The sequence below is a fragment of the Corvus moneduloides genome, unplaced genomic scaffold (genome assembly GCF_009650955.1).
Source record: "Corvus moneduloides isolate bCorMon1 unplaced genomic scaffold, bCorMon1.pri scaffold_89_arrow_ctg1, whole genome shotgun sequence".
Classification (NCBI taxonomy): Eukaryota; Metazoa; Chordata; class Aves; order Passeriformes; family Corvidae; genus Corvus; species Corvus moneduloides.
Window position 1 is genome coordinate 1 of NW_022436937.1, and position 22,098 is coordinate 22,098.

Consider the following 22,098-nt stretch of genomic DNA (forward strand, 5'->3'; position numbering starts at 1 on the left):
ACTCGTGGAAGAGGCCGCTTTGAGCAGCTCCTCGGTGCAGGAATCCAGCGGGGAGGAAAAACTGAAGAGATCCACGAGGAGGGGCTGCAAACCCAGCCCAGGGAGCTGCGAGGAGGAAAGACCCCCCGTGAGACAGAAAGGCAGCCGGAGATCCAGCCGCAGCTCAGAGCTGATGGAGAAGCCTCAGGGTGGAGAGAAGCCCCACAAGGGCTTGGAATGTGGAAGAGATTTGGAAATCCACGGGGATGCAGAGATACCCCGCAGCCCCTGGAGGAGCCCCCACCGGAGCAGGGGGATGCCTGAGGAGAGGCTGTGAGCCCGTGGGAGACCCGTGGACAGAGGGGCCCTGCTGGAGCAGCCTGTCCTTGCAGGACTGACCCCGGGGCAGAGTGACCCCCGGGGCTGCAGCAGTGTGAGGGGACTGCTGCCCGTGGGACGGAATCAGGGTGGAGAAGTTCCTGGAGAACTGTCTGGTGGGAGGGAGCCCAGAGTGCAGCAGGGGAACGACTCCTGTCCCTGAGCAGCGGGAGAAGGCACCGGGGATGAACTGAGCATGGCCCCCATTCCCTGTGTCCTGCACTGCCGGGGTGGGAGGTGGAGATGGAAGGAGGGAGGGGTGGGAGGAAGAAGTTTTGAAGGGCCTTCTTTTACTTCGCATTATCCTGCTCTGAGTTTGATAGCAATAAATTAAATTCGTATCTCCAGTTTCAAGCCTGTTCTACCTGTGACAGTGTTTGATAAGGGAAATCTGTTGGTCCTCATCTCAGCTCATGAGCCCTTGGTTAAATTTTCTGTCCCCTCTCCGGCTGTGGATGGCAGGGAGAGAGCGGCTGTGGCGGGTGCCTGGCATCGGGCCAGCGTCCCCCCACTCCAATGGGACATGTTCCTGTGTGGCCCTGGGCTATGGTGCCACGGTTGCTGTTGCTTTTGTCTTCCTTATGATTTTATCTTTTGCATTAAATGCTTGTGAAGTGCCCCCACTGTCCCTTGTGTCCCCTGGGCACCGACAGCCCCGGCCCTTGCCCCGCTCCCCCTCCCACGTTCCATCCCGGCTGGCGGAGCCTTGGAGCTGCCGTGGGGCCGTGGGGCTGCCCCGGGGGCTGCGCCCCGAGCTGGGGCCCCTTCCCAGTGCTCCCAGTCTGCCCATCCAGCCTGGAGCAGCCAGCAAGGGCTTCAGCTGGGGCGGCAGAGAGGCGCTGCTGGGGGGTCCCACCTGATGGACTTGGGTTGGGCTGGCTTGGCTTGGCTTGGGCTGTTCTTCCCAAGCCGGGGAAAAATGTCTTTTCTAGAGTTTTCTGCCACAAATCTCTCCCCTCGTGCACGCAGCCAAAGGGGCTTGGGGCGGTTTTCCCTTTTTCGGGGAAATCAAAGCCATGCACTGATGCTCCGAATTAGGGGCGGGAGTAGCGAGGCCGCAGGGCTTCCCAAGGAGCCGGAGCCAGCCAACACGCAGGGCTGGGCAGGTCGGGCCGGGAGCAGCGGAGAGCTTTGTTTCTCTTCTCAGCTGAATGGCGGCTCGGGCCGGGCCCGTTCCAGCGCTGCTCCTCAGCTGCGGCTTTCCCCTCACGCAGCCCGGGGGGCGCTGGGAGCGCGGGGCGGGGCTGGGCCGTGTGCAGAGCCCGCCCCTCGCTCCGATTGGGCGGTGCTGCCGTCAGTCGTGGTTCTGGCGCGCTGATTGGTCGGAGCGGGGAGCAGCCCGGGCCCGGAGCCGCCGGCAGGGCGGCCGTGGCGCAGCAGAGGCGCCATTGGCGGAGCGTCGGTGCGGGCCCGGGAGCGGCGGCGGCGGCGGCCGGAGCCCGGTGAGGCGGCAGCGGCGGAGCTCGGAGGCGGCCCCAGCGCAGGTGGGAGCCGCGCTCGGTTCTGGCGGGGCTCGGGGCTGGCTGCGGGCGGAGGGGGCGGCAGGGGGCTGTGGCGGGTTCGTTGTGCCGTGTGGGCGCCGTGTTCGCCCTGGCGTGAGGGCGCTGCGGGAGCGGCTGCCCGCGGTCTCCTTCCCGCTGCTGCCTCGGCAGGAGCCGGTGCCGGAGCAGCGCTGGCTTGTCCCGGCTGCTGTGGGTAGGACAGAGGTGGCTGCCCCGTGGCCAGGAGTGTGCGGGAAAGTTCCCGTGGCCAGAGGTTTGTGTCCCCAGAGGAGCCGGAGGAGTCCTGTAAAAGTAACTTTATTCCTGGGCAAAGGGAGAGGCCACGGGGCATTTCCCGTGGGGTCTGTCCAAGTGTTGGAGGACGCAGCCTCCTTTTTGTCCCGATTTCCCCGGCCGCATCTCCGTGTCCTTTTCCCCAGTGGCTGAGGTCCTTGGAAGGTACAGACTTCCCGATCCCCCTGCTGTTGAGAGTCTTTCTGAAGAATGGCTAAAAAGCAAAGGTCATGATGACATAGCAGGCTTAGTAAAGATGCAGACTTGGCAAGGACACTGAATCCTTGAGTGGGAGGTTGTGCGGATAGCAGGATGTGAGTCCAGATAAGTAAGCAGAAAGAAACCATATGGAAGAGAAAAGATAAGACCACAGTGATCTCATGGAATAGCTCCCACCAATAAGGAGCTCAGCTTTTGCAATATGTATGAGCTAATTAGTAGTACTATAAGTATGTGTAGATTATTACAATAAACGAGACTTGCTGACCACAATGCCATGAGTGCTTGTCTCCCGCGACTCCACCCAACATCTGGCGCCCGAACAGGAGAAGTTGCCTTATGCGACGGGGGAGTTGCGTTGGGGTCGGGTCCTGCAGCTAGACGGACGGCGAAAGAGGTTGCGTACGGCTAAACGCAGCGCCCATCTGTGTCGTGCCTATCACCTCCGCGCCCGAGCGACCGCACAGGCGGGCTCGCCGATACGTGCTGCCGAAGCCTGGAGAGCTAGCAACAGTACCGTAAGTATGGAAAGGCAAGCAGCACAGGAACTTTTTAAAGCTTTTTTGCTTAAGCGTAATTTTAAAGGAATTGATCTTGATAAAGACCTCCCCGTTCTTTTAACGCATGCGCGCTCTTATAGTTTTTTCACTGACCCCCACTCCATTCATGAATTAAGTCAGTGGCGCGCGTATGGTGACAAACTTTGGGATCTTGTCTTAGATGACGATAAGCCAGCTAAAAAGATTTCTAAACTATGGAGAGTTGTCCACAATGAACTTTTAATGGTACAGGCAGAGAAAAAAGCGGCAGAAAAAATTAAGATTGCTCAGGATCGGAACCGTCATTACGGCGATCACAGTGCCTCTGTTTTCTCTGGCCCACCTAATCCCCCCACCTTTGCTGCGGTTCATGTACCCCCTGAGGCTCTTGCCTCTGAGTCGCCTTCCGCGCCTCCCCTCCCCCCACCTCCTACTCCTCCTACGCCTTCCTTGCCGCAGCCTGCTCCCCCGCAGCCCCCCCCGCCGCTTGAGCCGGCTCGGGAGCCGCCGCAGCCTGCTCCTCCACCGCCCTTGCCTCACCCGTCTCCGCCGGACTGTTCTCATTCGCGAAACCCCTTTGTTAGCCCTGAGCTTGTCCCTGGGGCAGAGTCTGACCTCGCGGAGGCCATGGTTAGGGGCCATAGAGAACTCTGGGCTGCGGTTGCTCGTGACGGCTTACAAAAGGGTGATTCTGACATGCTAGCGGCTGCGCAAGACAGCGTGGCGTTCCCTGTTCTATTTGTCCCGAATCCACAAGGGGGCGGCAATGTTGCACAGGTGACTAATCTTGATTGGAAGCTGCGAGCGCAGCTGCGAGCAACGGTGGGGAATTACGGTGTCACCAGTGAACCAGTTAAACAGATGCTTGATTATATTTTTAACGCTTCTACCCTTCTTCCTGCTGACATTAAAGGCATTACTAAGCTCATGTATACCCCGCATCAGCGACTGCTTTTTGAGGCTCGCTGGAGAGAGGAAGCCGCTGTTACTGCTGCTGTCCCCAGGCCAGCGGCAGATCCCTTGACAGGTGTTACAGTAGCTGAGCTCATGGGTGAAGGGGATCACATGAGAGTAGAAGCTCAAGCGGCACTAGGACCTGCCAAGCTACGGGAAGCTATGGCAGTTGCTAAGAAAGCCATGGATAAGGTCCGAGCCCCAGGTGGGATCCCGATGTATATGAGCATTAAACAAGGCAGAGAGGAGTCTCTAGGCTCTTTTGTTGACAAAGTTATGGAAGCCATTTCAAAAGCTGGGGTTCAAGAGCATATGCATGACCCGTTGCTTAAGCAATGCCTTTTACAAAATGGCAATCAGGCCACCCGTGCCCTTATTACTTCCACCCCAGGGGATTGGACTGTCCAGCAACTTTTAGAAAAAGCTGCGACCATGCCCACTGGCTCGCAACTATTCTTAGCACAAGCCTTAGAAAAATTAGGTGAAGGGCTTAAAGAACAGGCTATCAGCTCTCAAAATCAGGTTATGGCAGCCCTTGCTCCTCTCCAAGCGGCAGCAGCACGTCCTCGCCCAGCTCCAGGTGGCCGCATGAAGTGTTATCGCTGCGAGACACCCGGTCACATTCGTCGAATTCGTTGGAATTTATGGGGGCGCTACAACCTGGTCTCCCCAATCCGGCTATGTTGCCCCAAAACTGGCCTCTTTTAATTATAGATCTCAAGGACTGCTTTTTTACTATTCCATTGCATCCAGATGACACCAAGCGCTTCGCCTTTACCTTACCTGCCCTGAATAAAGGAGAACCAGCCAGGCGATTTGAATGGACTGTATTGCCACAAGGGATGAAAAACTCACCTACTTTGTGCCAACTGTCCCCTATGGGTTCCAGCTAAATGGACTAAGCCTGTTGTCACTGATGAGCAACCCACAACAGAGGAAGGCGAGAAGAGTACAGAGGAAGATCTCACAAATCCTGCAGGAAGTTGAGCAACGGTTTCGCGTTACCTTCCTTGTGGAATCTGAACAGGAGATAGAGGATCATCTCCTTCCACATCTGCAGAGACACTTTTTATGCTTTTGCCAATCTGCTTGCTTTGCATGTAATTGTAGTGATCATAAGGCGTGAGTAAGATTGTTTTGCGGAGGTTGTAATTTACAGTGGTGGGTCCACCAGCGACATCTATCAGAAGGGTTTTGGTGTCAGTCTTGCAGTTTTCACTGGCACCGTGAGACGGCTCAAGGAGCATTGGTACAACTCACAGGCAAAAATATCATCGACAGTTTGCAATTAGTTGAAAATCTTGAAGATCTGAGACTACGAGAACTTGCGTGGTCGGTACAGCATTTAGCAAAAAGTATCTTAGCAGATAGTTACTCTGTAGTTTTGCAATCCTCCTGCCAATTAAATATCGGGGTCCCCATTCAGTGGCAAGTTGAACCAAGAAAGTGGGATCATGTTTGCCGGTGGTTTAAGCATCGTGCTGCTAATCGCAGGCTCAGTAATGGGTCACAACCTTCCCTACCCTCCTAAGGTGTTTGACCCTAGAGATAATATCTGGGTCTCCTTGGCACGCGAATTAAACACCACAACATTCTGTGCCTCTTTAGCCACACTCAGTACTCCATTTTTAACATGTTTAGTTGGAGTACCATTAACAGATAATACATGGCGCAACTTTGTAATCGAGACCCAGAAGCAGCTCAAACCTATTTGGCCGTTGAATTCCACAAAAAATATTACTCATGGCCTACTAGACTATGATATCTGGGATGATAGACTCCCGGTGGGCCCTGAGCCACAAGAAATAGAACTAGTTGATTCCCTTAACGCTACAGCCTGTATCTATATTAATAGTTCACGCAATTTATGCCAAGAGGGCAGCCTTAGTGGCTGTCAAATGAATACATCCAACCCCACCTTGATTAATCCTGTTGGCAATGCTTCACAGTGGGACTTAGAATGGTGCAACGTTACCGTGAGAAATCGATCTCTTGCAGCCCCTGGAACGTTTTTCCCTCGAAAGTTACCCAGAGGGTTTTTCCTAATTTGTGGGAATCGTGCCTGGTCAGGTATCCCATCCAAGCCTGTAGGCGGGCCCTGTACCTTTGGCCAACTGAGTCTTGCACTTCCACAGCACCATCCTAATGCTACACACCGAATACGATGGAAGAGGTCTTTAGCAGAAACTATAACATCTGATTGTGAGGATGACCTCACGTTATGGAGCAAATTAGAAGTGCTTTTTACCTCCCTTTTTGTTCCTGGTGCAGCTGCGGCACGAGCCCATCGTCACTTAGAAAAACTGACATGTTGGGTAGTTAAACAAGCAAACGGTACCAGCCGAGTGTTGTCTGAACTTGCAGCAGACCTGAGTTCAGTCCAGCACGCCCTGCTTCAGAATAGAGCAGCTATAGATTTTTTACTTTTAGCCCACGGCCATGGCTGTGAAGACTTTGAAGGAATGTGCTGCATGGATCTTGAGGATCATTCTAAGTCCATCCACGCCGAAATGAAGAATTTGATCGAACACTCCCAAAAGATAAAAAAGGACTCCGGATTTTTCGGATTAGAAGGACTTACAGAGTGGATGGGCTTAGAAGGATGGATGAAAAGTGTGATCAAATCTTTAATGCTATTGCTAATAATTGTTTTGCTTGGTTTACTTATGCTTAGCTGTATAATGTCATGTGTAAAAAATTTAATTTTGAAGTCAGTCAATGTGACTATGATCATGCAAAAAGAAAACGGGGGAAGTGTTGAGAGTCTTTCTGAAGAATGGCTAAAAAGCAAAGGTCATGATGACATAGCAGGCTTAGTAAAGATGCAGACTTGGCAAGGACACTGAATCCTTGAGTGGGAGGTTGTGCGGATAGCAGGATGTGAGTCCAGATAAGTAAGCAGAAAGAAACCATATGGAAGAGAAAAGATAAGACCACAGTGATCTCATGGAATAGCTCCCACCAATAAGGAGCTCAGCTTTTGCAATATGTATGAGCTAATTAGTAGTACTATAAGTATGTGTAGATTATTACAATAAACGAGACTTGCTGACCACAATGCCATGAGTGCTTGTCTCCCGCGACTCCACCCAACACCCTGCTGCATGTGCCCCTTAATGTGCACCCCACTTTGTATAACATCCGATATTCATGGCTCTGTTAAGTTTTATTTCCTTTGTTCTCTGTTTCACCACTTTTCCTTGGCCTTCTCTTTGCCGAGAGCACTTTGAGTCATTTAATTTTCCACAGCCTCCTGGTCCTTCTGCTGGAAGAGAATCTGATGCCATCCCAGGGTGAAATGTGGCGTTGCTCATGGGAGTGGATTGGTGGGTGAGAAGGTCAGGAGCTGGAGCTGTGTGCTTGGTTATGATTTGGAGGACAGCTTGTAATCTAATGATGCACTGAAATGATCAGTGGGTTCTCTGGCACCTGGTATGAATTTGTTCGGATTCCCAGGGGCTGCTCCATGGTGTTGTAGGATTTGTTCTGGTGGCCGTTGATCTTTTCCCCATTTTTGGGCGCTCCCAAAAATGCCAGGGATGCTTCAATTGACCGCTTTTCTCGGATTAAATCATCACATCCTTGGATTCCCAAGTGATTTCGCTGAACTTGTGGCAGCAAAAGCAGTCCAGTGGTCAAACCCACCCTGTATAACACAGACAGTGCCAGCAGATGTTGGAGTGGGGAGAGGGATGATTCCCCCCGCTTTTGTGAGTGAAGTTCTCCCAACATTCTCCGTTTGCTGTTTTCCTTTGCAGCTTCAGGGATTTCTGTCGCAGAGTCAGAGATGCTCAGTGTGGGCTCTGCCTTTAGCGATGCAAATTCCGTCAGTGCAGGGAGGCAGAGCTTGGGGTGAGGGGCAGAGGGAATCAGCCCAATTCCTGTGGCAGGCAAGGAGAGCCTGGGACATTGTGCCCACTTCCCCCAGCAGAGTTAATTTGCATTTCTAAAGCTCCTCTGCTGGCTGCCTGGAAGGAAGCTTCTCTTCCAAGGCAGCCATCAGGTGACTCACAAGTGGCCCCCTCAAAAGTGGCTTTTTTTCCCCCCTTGTTGTTTTTTAGTATTTTTTAACTGTTTATGAGGAAAAGGGTCAGTTTTAAAGCTCTTTCAGTTTAGCAAAATGTAACCTAAAGGTGAACATGGGGAAGCACAAGCCAATGATAATGTTCCATGGGAGTTTCACGATTAAGAGATGGTACAGAAAATGCAAATCGGGGGGCATCTGCAGGGTGGAGTGGAATATGAAAGAAGCAATCTTTAATGTCAAGAACAGCTAAATGCCAATGTTGTGGGAGCATTGAAGGTGATGGCATACCTGGTTGAAGGGGTCCCATGTCTTCAATAACCTTAATAATTTCTCTAAGATCTTGGAGTAGCCTATATTTGTTCTTTCCTGGTTTTTGTATTACAAACACGGGTGTGTTCCATGGGCTGTTAGCTGGAACTATATTTCCTTTAGCCAATTGTTCAGCTACTAATGTTTTGAGTGCCTCTATGTTTTCTTTTTTTAGCGACCACTGGTTAACCCACACGGGTTCATCTGTTTTCCAAGTTAATTTATGTGGATGGCACTCTGCTTCAGTGGCCTGCAAGGGAAAATTTTGATGTCTAGGGGTGATATCAATTTTTGTTCCCCACTGAGACATGGCATCCCTTCCCCACAGGGTGAATTTGGTGTCTAGGACGTACGGACGAAGTGTCGCTATTTGTCCTTCAGGACCTTCAATTTGCATGGTGTGTTTGGACTGCTTTGCAATTTGGGTACCTCCGATCCCTTGTATGATGCCCTGAGATTGCAATTCCCATTGCATAGGCCACTTATCAAATGGAATGACAGACACATCAGCACCTGTGTCTATCATTCCCATTATACTGATTTTATGTGATTTGTAACGGAGCTTACATTCTATTACAGGTTTGTTGTTTCCCAAAACCTCAGTCCAACAGATGGCTGGGATATGACCATCTGTGGGCAGGTATTTATAGGGCAGTGGAAAGGCCTGTGCAATGACTTGACCTTTAGGCATAAAGTACGGTGGATATATACATTGTACCATTAGGTTAGAACACCCGTTCTGATCCACTTTCATGAGTGTGGGCGTAACCTCTATCCCAGCAGGTGTTTCCCGAGTGTCCCCAATAACAAAAAGGTATGTAAATTCTGGCATGTGGTCCACATTCTGGAATGAGATGGGTATTACAGTCTGTTTGTTGTTGTTGAAATGGTGTGCTTTATCACAGGTTACCTTAAACCTGAGTCCAGAAGTCCAAGTTGCTTTGTCTGCAGCCCTATTTATGTCTGAACGCGGAGCTGTTAGGACGCGTTGAGTCGCTAGTTTCCCTGCTGTTGACCTGGGGAAACAGTCTTTGGAGAGTTTTTATCAGCAGTTATAATCGCTCTGCAATTGCGAGCTACATGTCCCTTTTTCTGACAACGATAGCATATAAGGTTACCTTGCGATTGAGTTTCTCCTGTACCTGTAACATTCTCCACAACTTCCCCAACCATCCCCACTTTTTTCAAAAAGGGAGCAGCTGTGTTCAGCTGCACCTTCTTTGTACAGACTTTGAGGATGGATTCAACAGTAGGAGGAGGATGCAGCGGGAGAGTGAGAATGACTTGTTTGCAAGCATCATTTGTATTAACTTGGAGAAGTTTGAGTAGGAGCGCTTGCTGGAGGTCAGGATTAGGGACCTGGGAAGAGACAGCTTCGTACAAACGGTTATAAAAGTGAATAATATTTTCATTTGGCAATTGCTTGATGATGGTATAATGAGAATTAGGAGTTTGAGATGGTAATAATGTTAAGGCCTTTTCAGCAGCACGTGTGATTTCAGTAAGAACTGGACGAGGGATAAGCATTGCTTGTTTTTGAGGATTTGCCATATTATTGTCACCAGATAAAAGGTCTAATGCGATATAATTGTTTTCAAAATCCAGGTAATTATCTGGAGTTTGCCACAAAATTTTTAATAAATCAGATAAAATTATTTTCCATTGCTTTTTCCACACCATAAAATCACCAGGTGTGAGAAGAGTTTGCATTAATGTAAGTAAATCATGAGGTACAAGTAAGTGAGTTGCAAAAGTAGCACTTAAAAGGCTCTTAAAATAATTACTATGCATTCCAAACTCCTTAATTGCCTTGCACAAATCCTTAATATCAGAATAAGAAAGGGGTTTCCAGTCGGGGTTCGCTCCATTGCTAGTACAAGAGAGTGTAGTAGAAGCAGTTGGAGTTACTTCCTGGTAGCAATGGGTTCCCGGATTCAGAGGGGCAGTCACAGGACTGTGGCAACCTGGGGCGGGACAATGGGAAGCAGGGGCGGGGAGTGGAGGGGCAGGGGCGGGGAGTGGAGGCGGGGACACGGCCGGAGGAGGGGAGGGGTTGGGGGCGGGGTTGTGGGAGGCAGGGGCGGCACTTGAGCCGTGGGCGGGAACAGAGGGAGGGGTGAAACACGACACTGTGGGGGCGGGGGCGGGGGCGGGGTCAGGTTGTAACACAGGAGTGGGAGGGGACGGGGACAAGAAGGGATTTGTGGGATGGGGAGAAAGGGATTGTGGGAGGTGTAGTTTGGAGAGGAAGGAAGGAACATTGCGTCCGCCATTACTGGGGACAAACAAACTCGGAGAAAAGCGGTTGGGGGGAGGGTTTTTTTCCCGGGCTGCGAGCACATGGCAATGGCTGACCCTGGGAACAAAGAGATCAGGGGAGAAGGGGTTTCTTCGCGCGCTTGAAACATGAGGGCTAGAAACTGGGGAAAAGGGAGTGGAGAAGAGGGGTTGGGAAGGTCCTGGGATGGGCTCCAGCTCTTGGACAGCTGCCCCTCGCTTCTGAAAAGGACTATAAAGGGACTTTCTAAATTAACCGAGACGAGATCTCCCCACGGAAAGAAGACGAATCTATTGGCAGGAGACCACGAGGACTTTGTCTCATCCGTTGGTAGCTATTCCTCCCCTTCTTCCTCTCTACTCTTTGTTTTCTTTATCTCTCTCTCTCCTCTATCACATTACTGTGTTGTGGGCACTTAATAAAGGTGCACTGTTCTGATTAAAACTGAAATCTCTTGTATCCTTTTACACTCTGAGATCGATGAACGAACCATCATGACCCTCGCTTGTATTAGCAGATCGTGACAGGCTCCCCGAGCGGCCTTTTCTCTTGGCGGGTGTTTGGAGCTCACAGCTTCCAGAATGGAGCCCCAAATCTCTTTGTGGGTCCCTGGGAGGGTTTCATTTTGGGGCAGGGGAGGGGGGGTGATGTTTGGATCCTGCGGCACCCGAAAGCTGAGGTGCAAATGGCCCTTCGGGGGATATTTTGGGGGCTCCATCCCAGTGCCGGGTGGGAGGGGGGACATCGTTCTAGTGGCCCCCCGGGAGAGTGGTGGAGGGAACACTGGGAGCCCCAGGGTGGGGTGAGGGGAGAGGGGCGATCCCGGAGCTGGGGGACCCCCCAGCAGCCTGGAGATGGGGTGAGCATGGATAAGGGGGGACCCCTGGGATCGCTGGAAGCCTGGAGCAGAGAATCAGGAAGAAGGGACCCCTGGGACCCCCAAAATCCCTGGATCATCCCTGAGTGGGACCCCAGAGAGCAGGGAACCCCAGGAGCCACGGGACCCCGATGAGGTCAGGGAAAGGAGAGCCCCAGAACACCAAAGTGGAGAGATCAGAGAGGGGGAAGTGCTGGGAGGATTTTTTGGGCTGAATCGTGGTGGTTTGGGGTTTTTATGGACACAAAAGCCCCGGAGACTCCCAGAGATGGACCTGGGCAGGAGGAACCCCCAGCCCAAGGAGCTCACCCCTTGTTTCTCCCCCCAAACCAGGATTTGTCATTCCCAAGGTGTGGCTGGATGGAGGAGGAGGAGGAAAAGCCCTGGAGATGCCGCACGAGGAGGAGGGGCTGCAAACACAGCCCAGAGAGATCCAAGGAGAAAAGAGCCCCCCTGTGCCAGGAAGGCAGCCGGAGATCCGGGCGGAGCTTGGAGCTGGGGGAGAAGCCTCACGGTGGGGAGAAGCCCCACAAGTGCTTGGAATGTGGGAAGGGCTTCAGCTACAGCTCCTATCTGAGGGCACACCAGAAGATCCACACTGGGGAAAAGCCCTATAAGTGTGGGGAATGTGGGAAGAGCTTCAGCCAGAGCTCCCAACTGGTCAGCCACAAAAGGATCCACACTGGGGAGAGGCCCTATGAGTGTGGGGAATGCGGGATGAGCTTCAGAGACAGCTCCCAGCTGAGGGCACACCACAGGATCCACACTGTGGAGAGGCCCTAAGAGTGTGGGAAATGTGGGAAGAGCTTCAGGCAGAGGGCCCACCCGATGAAACATCAGGTGATCCACACCGGGGAACGGCCACATGAGTGTGGGGAATGTGGGAAGAGCTTCGACCGGAGCTCCAGCCTGATTCAACATCAGATGATCCACACCAGGGAGAGGCCCTACGAGTGTTCTGAGTGTGGGAAGAGGTTTCACACCAGCTCCGATCTCCTCACACATCAGTGGATTCACACAGAGGAGAGGCCCTTCCGCTGCCCCAACTGCAGGAAGGGTTTCAAACGCAACTGCACCCTCATCACCCACCAGCGCATCCACACCGGGGAGAGGCCCTACGAGTGTCCCCAGTGTGGGAAGAGCTTCTCACAGAGCTCTAACTTGACCCAACACCAACGGAGGCACCGCTAAGGGAAGCCCTGCGAGTGCCCCGAGTGCGGGAAGAGCTTCGTGCGCTGCTCCAGCTCCATCCCCCGTGGGAGGATCGGCGTTGGATGATCCCCAGTGACCGCCGTGGGGCAGAGCCCTGGTGACCCCCGTTCCGGGTGATCCGCGCTGGGTGGGGGGAAGGTGTTGGAGAGATTTCTTTGCCTTCTCCTTGTGCTGCTGTGATGTGGTTGGTAATAAATTCCCTCCCTGTGCCCAGGCTGGGTCTGTTGTGCCCGTGCCGGTGCTCGGGGTGGGATCTCTCCCGCTCCTTCTCTCAGCTCCTGGGCTTTTCCTTGTATTTCCTGTCCCTGTGCAGTAGCAGAGGGCAGGGACAGAGCGGTTTTGGTGTCTCCCAGCATCCAGGCAGGGCCAGTCCAGCCCTGAGGGTTGTGAGGGGCTTGTGGGGGTTCCCTGTTTGTGGGACATCCCTGCTGGAGGAGGTAAAGCTGGAAGGAGGGAGGTGTGGGGGAAAGATGTTTTTAAAAGTCTTCTTCTCATTATCCTACTCTGAGTTTGTTAGCAATAAATTAAATTCATATCTCCAATTTCGAGCCTGTTTTGCCTGTAACGGTGTTTGATGAGGGATCACTCCTGGTCCTTATCTCAGCTCATGAGCCCTTGGTTAAATTTTCTGTCCCCTCTCCGGCTGTGGATGGCAGGGAGAGAGCGGCTGTGGTGGGTGCCTGGCATCAGGCCAGCGTCCCCCCACTCCAATGGACATGTTCCTCTGTGGCCCTGGGCTATGGTGCCACGGTTGCTGTTGCTTTTGTCTTCCTTATGATTTTATCTTTTGCATTAAATGCTTGTGAAGTGCCCCCGCTGTCCCTTGTGTCCCCTGGGCACCGACAGCCCCGGCCCTTGCCCCGCTCCCCCTCCCACGTTCCATCCCGGCTGGCGGAGCCTTGGAGCTGCCGTGGGGCCGTGGGGCTGCCCCGGGGGCTGCGCCCCGAGCTGGGGCCCCTTCCCAGTGCTCCCAGTCTGCCCATCCAGCCTGGAGCAGCCAGCGAGGGCTTCAGCTGGGGCGGCAGAGAGGCGCTGCTGGGGGGTCCCACCTCTGCTTGGCTTGGGCTGTTCTTCCCAAGCCGGGGAAAAATGACTTTTCTAGAGTTTTCTGCCACAAATCTCTCCCCTCGTGCACGCAGCCAAAGGGGCTTGGGGCGGTTTTCCCTTTTTCGGGGAAATCAAAGCCATGCACTGATGCTCCGAATTAGGGGCGGGAATAGCGAGGCCGCAGGGCTTCCCAAGGAGCCGGAGCCAGCCAACACGCAGGGCTGGGCAGGTCGGGCCGGGAGCAGCGGAGAGCTTTGTTTCTCTTCTCAGCTGAATGGCGGCTCGGGCCGGGCCCGTTCCAGCGCTGCTCCTCAGCTGCGGCTTTCCCCTCACGCAGCCCGGGGGGCGCTGGGAGCGCGGGGCGGGGCTGGGCCGTGTGCAGAGCCCGCCCCTCGCTCCGATTGGGCGGTGCTGCCGTCAGTCGTGGTTCTGGCGCGCTGATTGGTCGGAGCGGGGAGCAGCCCGGGCCCGGAGCCGCCGGCAGGGCGGCCGTGGCGCAGCAGAGGCGCCATTGGCGGAGCGTCGGTGCGGGCCCGGGAGCGGCGGCAGTGGCCGGAGCCCGGTGAGGCGGCAGCGGCGGAGCTCGGAGGCGGCCCCAGCGCAGGTGGGAGCCGCGCTCGGTTCTGGCGGGGCTCGGGGCTGGCTGCGGGCGGAGGGGGCGGCAGGGGGCTGTGGCGGGTTCGTTGTGCCGTGTGGGCGCCGTGTTCGCCCTGGCGTGAGGGCGCTGCGGGAGCGGCTGCCCGCGGTCTCCTTCCCGCTGCTGCCTCGGCAGGAGCCGGTGCCGGAGCAGCGCTGGCTCGTCCCGGCTGCTGTGGGTAGGACAGAGGTGGCTGCCCCGTGGCCGGGAGTGTGCGGGAAAGTTCCCGTGGCCAGAGGTTTGTGTCCCCAGAGGAGCCGGAGGAGTCCTGTAAAAGTAACTTTATTCCTGGGCAAAGGGAGAGGCCACGGGGCATTTCCCGTGGGGTCTGCTGAGTGTTGGAGGACGCAGCCTCCTTTTTGTCCCGATTTCCCTGGCCACATCTTTGTGTCCTTTTCCCCAGTGGCTGAAGTCCTTGGAAGGTACAGACTTCCCGATCCCCCTGCTGCATGTGCCCCTTAATGTGCACCCCCACTTTGTATAACATCCGATATTCATGGCTCTGTGAAGTCTTTGTTCTTCTTCGGGAAGTTCAGGAATTTAGCAGGAGCTTGGCTGAGCAGCAGTTCGTGTCAATTAGTAACATTTTCTAAAACTGATCGTTTTCTGTTTTCTTCCGTGACTTCCTTATCTCCAAGTCCCTGGCCCTATCTCCAATGGGATTCACACCATCTGTTTGTAAAGACACGTTCATTTTCTTCCCTTTTAATCCCCCTACTTCTTATTTTCTCAGTACTTCTCTTTACAAACTTTAAAAATACCTTAATCTGTTCTTCCTGGGCCTTCTTTGGTTTTGGGATTATTCTCAGTGACCTCATTCTGTGTCCTTCTGTAGCCGTTTCTGGGTCAGGAGGCCTGGCTGCCACCTGCATGCCCTTGATCCCCTGCTGAATGAGCTGCCCTGAGCAAGGTGTGGTGCATGGTAAAAAGATGAGAGTTGCTGCAGCACCTGAGAGGAGAAACAGCATTCGTTTAACCCATGGTCTGCCAGGGAACCACGAAAACGTGTCCCATTCCCATCCTTTCCACGGTTGGAGCAGTACATGAGCTGCTTTCTTATTTCCTTTGTTCTCTGTTTCACCACTTTTCCTTGGCCATCTCTTTGCCAAGAGCACTTTGAGTCATTTAATTTTCCACAGCCTCCTGGTCCTTCTGCTGGAAGAGAATCTGATGCCATCCCAGGGTGAAACGTGGCATTGCTCATGGGAGTGGATTGGTGGGTGAGAAGGTCAGGAGCTGGAGCTGTGTGCTTGGTTATGATTTGGAGGACAGCTTGTAATCTATTGATGCACTGAAATGATCAGTGGGTTCTCTGGCACCTGGTATGAATTTGTTCAGGTTCCCAGGGGCTGCTCCATGGTGTTGTAGGATTTGTTCTGGTGGCCGTTGATCTTTTCCCCATTTTTGGGCGCTCCCAAAAATGCCAGGGATGCTTCAATTGACCGCTTTTCTCGGATTAAATCATCACATCCTTGGATTCCCAAGTGATTTTGCTGAACTTGTGGCAGCAAAAGCAGTCCAGTGGTCAAACCCACCCTGTATAACACAGACAGTGCCAGCAGATGTTGGAGTGGGGAGAGGGATGATTCCCCCCCGCTTTTTTGAGTGAAGTTCTCCCAACATTCTCCGTTTGCTGTTTTCCTTTGCAGCTTCAGGGATTTCTGTTGCAGAGTCAGAGATGCTCAATGTGGGCTCTGCCTTTAGCGATGCAAATTCCGTCAGTGCAGGGAGGCAGAGCTTGGGGTGAGGGGCAGAGGGAATCAGCCCAATTCCTGTGGCAGGCAAGGAGAGCCTGGGACATTGTGCCCACTTCCCCCAGCAGAGTTAATTTGCATTTCTAAAGCTCCTCTGCTGGCTGCCAGGGATGAAGCTTCTCCCCCAGGGCAGCCATCAGGTGACTCACAAGAGGCCCTCCAAAAGCGGCTTTTTCCACCCCCTTTTTTTTTTTAAATATTTTTTAACTGTTTATGAGGAAAAGGGTCAGTTTTAAAGCTCTTCCAGTTTTGCAAAATGCAGCCTACAGGTGAACCTCAAAAAACCCATTCCCAAATTCTGCCATCACTAACAGCCACGCACACACACACACAAAAATGCCCCAAAGCAATAAAGATTTTTGCTACTTCTCCTCGGACTAAAAATTGACTCTCACACCTTTGGCCCAAACCCAACTGACAATACCAAATTAGGATTATTAGGAAAAAACATTCTATTGGTGTAATCTTGTCACAGAAACTGCAGGAAGAACAAAAACTCTCCAACGACCTTTTTAGTGTTAGAGGATCAAGGCATTACTTTATTCTGGCCAGGATGTGCAACAGAAATCATTTCATGGACACACAGCCCAGGTGTGCAGAGAAAATAATTCCATGGCACACGAGTTTTACTCGATTTTTTCCTCAACTTTTTTCAGTCTAAACCCATAGAAATCCATAGGTTTAATGTTCATTGGTTCCAAGTTGGGTAGTTCTTAGTATTTGGTTTCCTATTGGCCCCGGATTGCTTGGCCTCTGATGTTAATTAGGTCCACACTCCTTGATTTCCTTCTCAGCCTTTTCCAGAGCAGGGGTCTCCAGCTGTGCCGGGGGGAGTGTCTGGGGTAGCTGTTCCTTGATGTTTGCTGATGGGCGTTGATGTTTTGTTGATGGGCGTTATCTTTTGGGTATCTCTTGGGCTATCCCCAGTCTGTTGAGATGTTAAGCTCATCTCTGTTGAGTGGTGTAACATCCCCTAACAAACACTTTCAAATTCCTTTCCCCAAGGCAGAGCCAAACAAAGCCTGAGTAGAGAAATAAAATTTTAAACCAATTCTGAACTTGGTATATTTTCCAGCAATCGAATCCCGCCCAGCCCAGAGTGTGAGCGTAACTGAGAGCCAGAGTGGAATTCTCCCGCTGTCTCCCGCAGCACCTGTGGCGAGTGCAGGCACAGAAAGCTCTGAAGCTCGCCCGGTGCCAGCGAGGATTGGCCCCCAGTGCCTGGAGATGCCAGAGGAGGTGCCCAGCCAGACTATTTCAGCAGAGGATCTGTGGGCAGCCCCCGGGGCTTCCCCCGCTGTGGAGCCCTGGCTGCTGCCGCGGCCCCTTCTGTGCAGGGTCAGTGGCAGCCTCGCATGGTCCTCCTGCAGCCGGGGAGTGCAAATCCGCGGGGCTTCAGAGAGCTTGAGGCGAGGGTGAGGGGTCCCCCCCCGTGTTCAGCTGTGCTGGCGGCTGTTTCTGTGCTTGGGGACACTTGGAATGGGCCACGCCCTTGGCCACCAGTGGTGATTCTTTGCACTCTTCAGGCAGGACCCGATGTCCTGGTTGGATGTTGTGGACAGCAAAGTCCCCAGGGTGGGTCTGTGCCAGCCGAGCTTCCTGTGGAAGAGATTTCACAAGAGACAGGATTCTGGCCACAGACTGCTTGAAACAGACATCCCTGATCTCCATCCCCCACTAGGTCGGGAATTCCCAGGGTGAGGAAAGGAGACATCAATTCCAGGGGAGATAATTGAATATCTGGCCTGGGTCTGGCTCTTCTTCTTGCCAAAGCCAATGGCAGCAGCCGTACCTGGGGCATCTTGGTTTCTCTCAGCAGCTTCAGAAGGTGTTTCTTCATTTCCCCATTCATTCTTTCCACCCGACCTGAACTCTGGGGTGCCAGGGCATTTGGAGGTGCCACTGTGTTCCTAAAGCAGCCAGAACGGCCTGAAGGATCTTTCCTGTAAAATGAGTTCCCCTGTCTGAGTCTATTGCTTCCACAATCCCATATCTTGGAATTGTTTCTTCCAAACATGCCTTAAGAACTGATGCAGGGATTGCTGAAGCAGTTGGAAATGCTTCTGCCCCGCTGTGAGCTGCCATGCTGTTAGCAGAAGATGTTGAAGCCTTCCTGCTCAGGGCATTTCAGTGCCAGGCTCTTCCAAGCACCCCCAGCTCAGCCCTTTGAGCTGAGCATGCGGGCGCTGAGCTGCGCTTTGTCTCATTCCCTTTCCTTAAGAGCAGCGTGTCTTGTCACTCTTTTCCCTTCTGCTGCCCTTGAAGAGCCATCCCTAAACACATTTTCTCCCTCAGGCCAGGGAATGTCTGGTAAATCACTCCTAGCCCAGGTCTGGAGCTCTGTCACTTGACTGCAGCCATGGGTTTCTTGCCAGCCCCCTGTGCAGGGCCGTTCAAACAGGAGGCTGGGTTCAACCCTTCCCCTGTCCTCAACTCTGAATCCTCCTGTTCCATCCAACAAGTTTCATTCTGTAAGAACTGAGCGCTGCTCATCCATTTAGAGGCTCCTTTGGTTAACAAAGCTTTAACTTGATGCCAGGCTTGAACAACCAGAGATTCTGCTGCTGTCAGTTTTCAGGCCTCAGTTCCCATTAAAGCCAGGGCTGCACAATTCTGCAGACAATGAGGCCACTCTCTGGCCACTGGGTTAAAAATTTGAGACCAGGAATTCCTTTGGAATTGAGCCCTGATTAACATCCACATGCAATTCAAATGGTTTTTCCCTGTCTGGGAGGGCCAGGGCAGGAGGCTCAGTTCATCTGCTTTTGAAGCCTTGAAAATTGTGCTTTCCTTCTGGTGTCCATGATGGGGTTTCTTGCCTGGCAGGAGAGGAGAGTTGGAGGGAGAGATGCCTGGCTCCAGAAGCGCTGCCTTTAGCAGGGACTCAGTAAGAGGCTGTAACCCCTTCCTTGCCTCCCTTGGAACAGGGTATTGCTTTTAGACACCACTTGTCCTGGATGCTTCAGAGGAATTTGGAGAGACTCCATATCTGATTTTCCCTATTTCCCTGGGGCTGCCCACACTTCTGGGTTCCCTTCAGCAGAGGCCTTCGCAGACATTTGACACAAAGGTACAGCAGCATTAGCCTCTGTAGCTCCCTTTACAATATGAATTTGCATTCCCACTTGAGCCACCAAATCCCTTCCCAGTAAATTGCAATCACAAATAGGAACAAACAGAAATTGATGCATTTCAAACCCGTCCCCCACATCTACTGATAGTGGTTGAATAAAACACACCTGCTCATCTTTCCCACTTATTGCCGTAATAATCAAGGAACTTCTTGCCAATTTCCCCCCTTAGGTCTCAGATTCGGAGTGGATCGAGAGGCCCCTGTGTCCATCAGGAGCGGCCTCGTCTCGATCCAGACGCGCCCTGAATGTTCTCAAGGGCTCTGGTGCTGTGGGTCCCTGGTCTGCTGGGAGCTCTGAGAGCCCTGGCAATCCATGTCCATCAGGGGTGCACTTGCTCGTGCTGAGGGTGCTGCTGTCTGTGCTTGCAGTGTCCTTGTGGCCTGCAGCTGGAGCCCTGATTCCTTGCCAGGGGCTGTTTGGGTGGGCTCTGCCGTGCCGAGGAGGGCAATGCCTGTGCCAGGTGCTTGTGGCCGTCCCCGGTTGCTGAAACCCGTTCTCGACTTCCCTTTTTACCCCCGCTGGGTGTCCATGTCCTTAATTACCTCTGGGAAAATGTGCAAACTACCTCAACATTGTCCCCTTTTGTATGGGACACGATGTCCATGGTTGTGTTCAGGCTTTGTTTTTCTTCTGGAAGTTGAGGAATTGAGCAGGATCTTGGCTGAGCAGCAGTGTGTGTCAATCAGTACCATTTTGGGGAGCTGATGGTTTGTGCTGTCACTTGCTTGTGTCCGAGTCCGTGTCGTTGTGTCCGAGCAGATTCAGAGCATGTGTTTGTAGCGAGGCGTTGCTGTTGTTCCTTCGCTGGGGGTGGGTGCCCGGTTTTCGGGCCATCCCCCCTGGAGCAGGGTGTCCCCCCTTGGTGCAGGCGCGGCCCTCAGGCAGCGCTCAGCCAATCAGAAGGCGCGGCGCTGGTGAGTCAGCAGTTGCCAGGCAGAGCCGCAGCGCCCGGCGCTCCCCAGCTGGAGCCCCCGTGTGGCCCGGCCTTGGCGCCCCCCGCGAGGGGAATTTGGGGAGGTGGGAGGGGGGCAGCGCCAAGGCCGGGCCGGCCCGTGCTGCGCTGGCAGAAGTGGCTGCGGCGGGGGCCGAGTGCGGGCAGGAGCGGCCGAGAGCCCAGCGCTGCCCCAGCCCGAGCTGCCGCAGCTGCATCCCTGCTGGTGCTGTGGGATCCGAGAGCTCTGGGGGGCAGAGCGAGCCAGGGGTGGGTGCTGGGCCTGGGGGGAGGAGGAGAAAGGCTGGAGGAGCAGGGCTGGAGACCAGAATGGTGAAAGGATGGACGTGGGAGCAGCAGGTGGGATTCTGCAGGAGAAGGAATAGTGTGAGGAAGAGGAGTGTGAGGAAGAGTAGGGATACAGGAGGAGCAGGAGGAGCAGGAAGAGGAGGAAGAGGAGGCACCGCAAGGTTCCAGCACTCGCTGTATCTGCAGCCTCCCCCCAGCCCCAGGAGTGTGTCCCCCCCCATCCAGCAGGTGATCAGGGAGGGGGATCCACAATTTTCCCGGGGGTGAATCTTGGTGTTTCTGAGGTTTCTTGGGCTCCATGTTGGTGCTTTGGTTTTTTTGTGGGGGCTGAATGTTTATATTTTGGAGGGAGTTTTGTCTGAATCTTGATGTTTTGGTAGTTTTTGGTCTGTGTCTTGATGTTTGTGGGACTTTTGTGCTGAATCTCTGTGTTTTGGAGGTTTTTACAGAGACAAGATGCCCGGTGATGCACTTGGGGAGGAGGAACCCCCAGCCCAAGGCGCTCACCCCTTGTTTTTTCCCCAAACCAGGATTTGTCATTCCCAAGGCGTGGCTGGATGGCAGAGGAGGAAAAGCCCTGGAGATGCCACACGAGGAGGGGCTGCAAACGCAGCCCAGAGAGATCCAAGGAGGAAAGAGCCCCCCTGTGCCGGGAAGGCAGCCGGAGATCCGGGCGGAGCTTGGAGCTGGGGGAGAAGCCTCACGGTGGGGAGAAGCCCCACAAGTGCTTGGAATGTGGGAAGGGCTTCAGCTACAGCTCCTATCTGAGGGTACACCAGAGGATCCACACTGGGGAAAGGCCATAGGAGTGTGGGGAATGTGGGAAGAGCTTCAGCCAGAGCTCCAACCTGATCCAGCGCCAGTGGATCCACACTGGGGAGAGGCCCTACGAGTGTGGGGAATGTGGGAAGGGCTTCTCCAGCATCTCCCACCTGATCCAGCACCAGGTGGTCCACACCAGGGAACAGCCCTATGAGTGCTTGGATTGTTGGAAGAGCTTCGGCCGGATCTCCGAACTGAGGGTACACCAGCGCACCCACACCGGGGAGAGGCCCTACGAGTGTTCTGAGTGTGGGAAGAGGTTTCAGAGGAGCTCCCACCTCCTCGAACATCAGCGCATTCACACGGATGAGAGGCCCTTCCGCTGCTCCGACTGTGGGAAGGACTTCAAACACAACTTCACCCTCATCACCCACCGGCGCATCCACACCGGGGAGAGGCCCTACGAGTGTCCCCAGTGTGGGAAGAGCTTCTCCAGCAGCTCTGCCTTGACCAAACACCAACGGAGGCACCGCTAAGGGAAGCCCTGCGAGTGCCCCGAGTGCGGGAAGAGCTTCGTGCGCTGCTCCAGCTCCATCCCCCGTGGGAGGATCGGCGTTGGATGATCCCCAGTGACCGCCGTGGGGCAGAGCCCTGGTGACCCCCGTTCCGGGTGATCCGCGCTGGGTGGGGGGAAGGTGTTGGAGAGATTTCTTTGCCTTCTCCTTGTGCTGCTGTGATGTGGTTGGTAATAAATTCCCTCCCTGTGCCCAGGCTGGGTCTGTTGTGCCCGTGCCGGTGCTCGGGGCGGGATCTCTCCAGGTCCTTCTCTCAGCTCCTGGGCTTTTCCTTGTATTTCCTGTCCCTGTGCAGTAGCAGAGGGCAGGGACAGAGCGGTTTTGGTGTCTCCCGGCATCCAGGCAGGGCCAGCCCAGCCCCAGGGGTTGTGAGGGGCTTGTGGGGCTTCCCTGTTTGTGGGG

The 22,098-nt window shown here is 53.8% G+C and overlaps 1 protein-coding gene and 1 pseudogene across 1 annotated transcript; both read left to right on the forward strand.

Annotated features, from left to right (window-relative positions):
* Window positions 1-1,546: 1,546 nt before the first annotated feature.
* Window positions 1,547-12,809, forward strand: LOC116439041 (zinc finger protein 239-like). The gene is made up of 2 exons (XM_032098125.1): window positions 1,547-1,841; window positions 11,669-12,809. The coding sequence occupies exon 2, from the start codon at window positions 11,696-11,698 to the stop codon at window positions 12,116-12,118; it is 423 nt and encodes a 140-aa protein (XP_031954016.1). The 5' UTR covers window positions 1,547-1,841; window positions 11,669-11,695; the 3' UTR covers window positions 12,119-12,809.
* Window positions 12,810-13,906: 1,097 nt separating this feature from the next.
* Window positions 13,907-21,922, forward strand: LOC116439039 (annotated as a pseudogene).
* The last annotated feature ends 176 nt before the right edge of the window (window positions 21,923-22,098 follow it).

Excerpts from the sequence above, each read along its gene's own strand:
- LOC116439041 (XM_032098125.1), top strand. The coding sequence starts at position 11,696 with ATGGAGGAGGAGGAGGAAAAGCCCTGGAGATGCCGCACGAGGAGGAGG.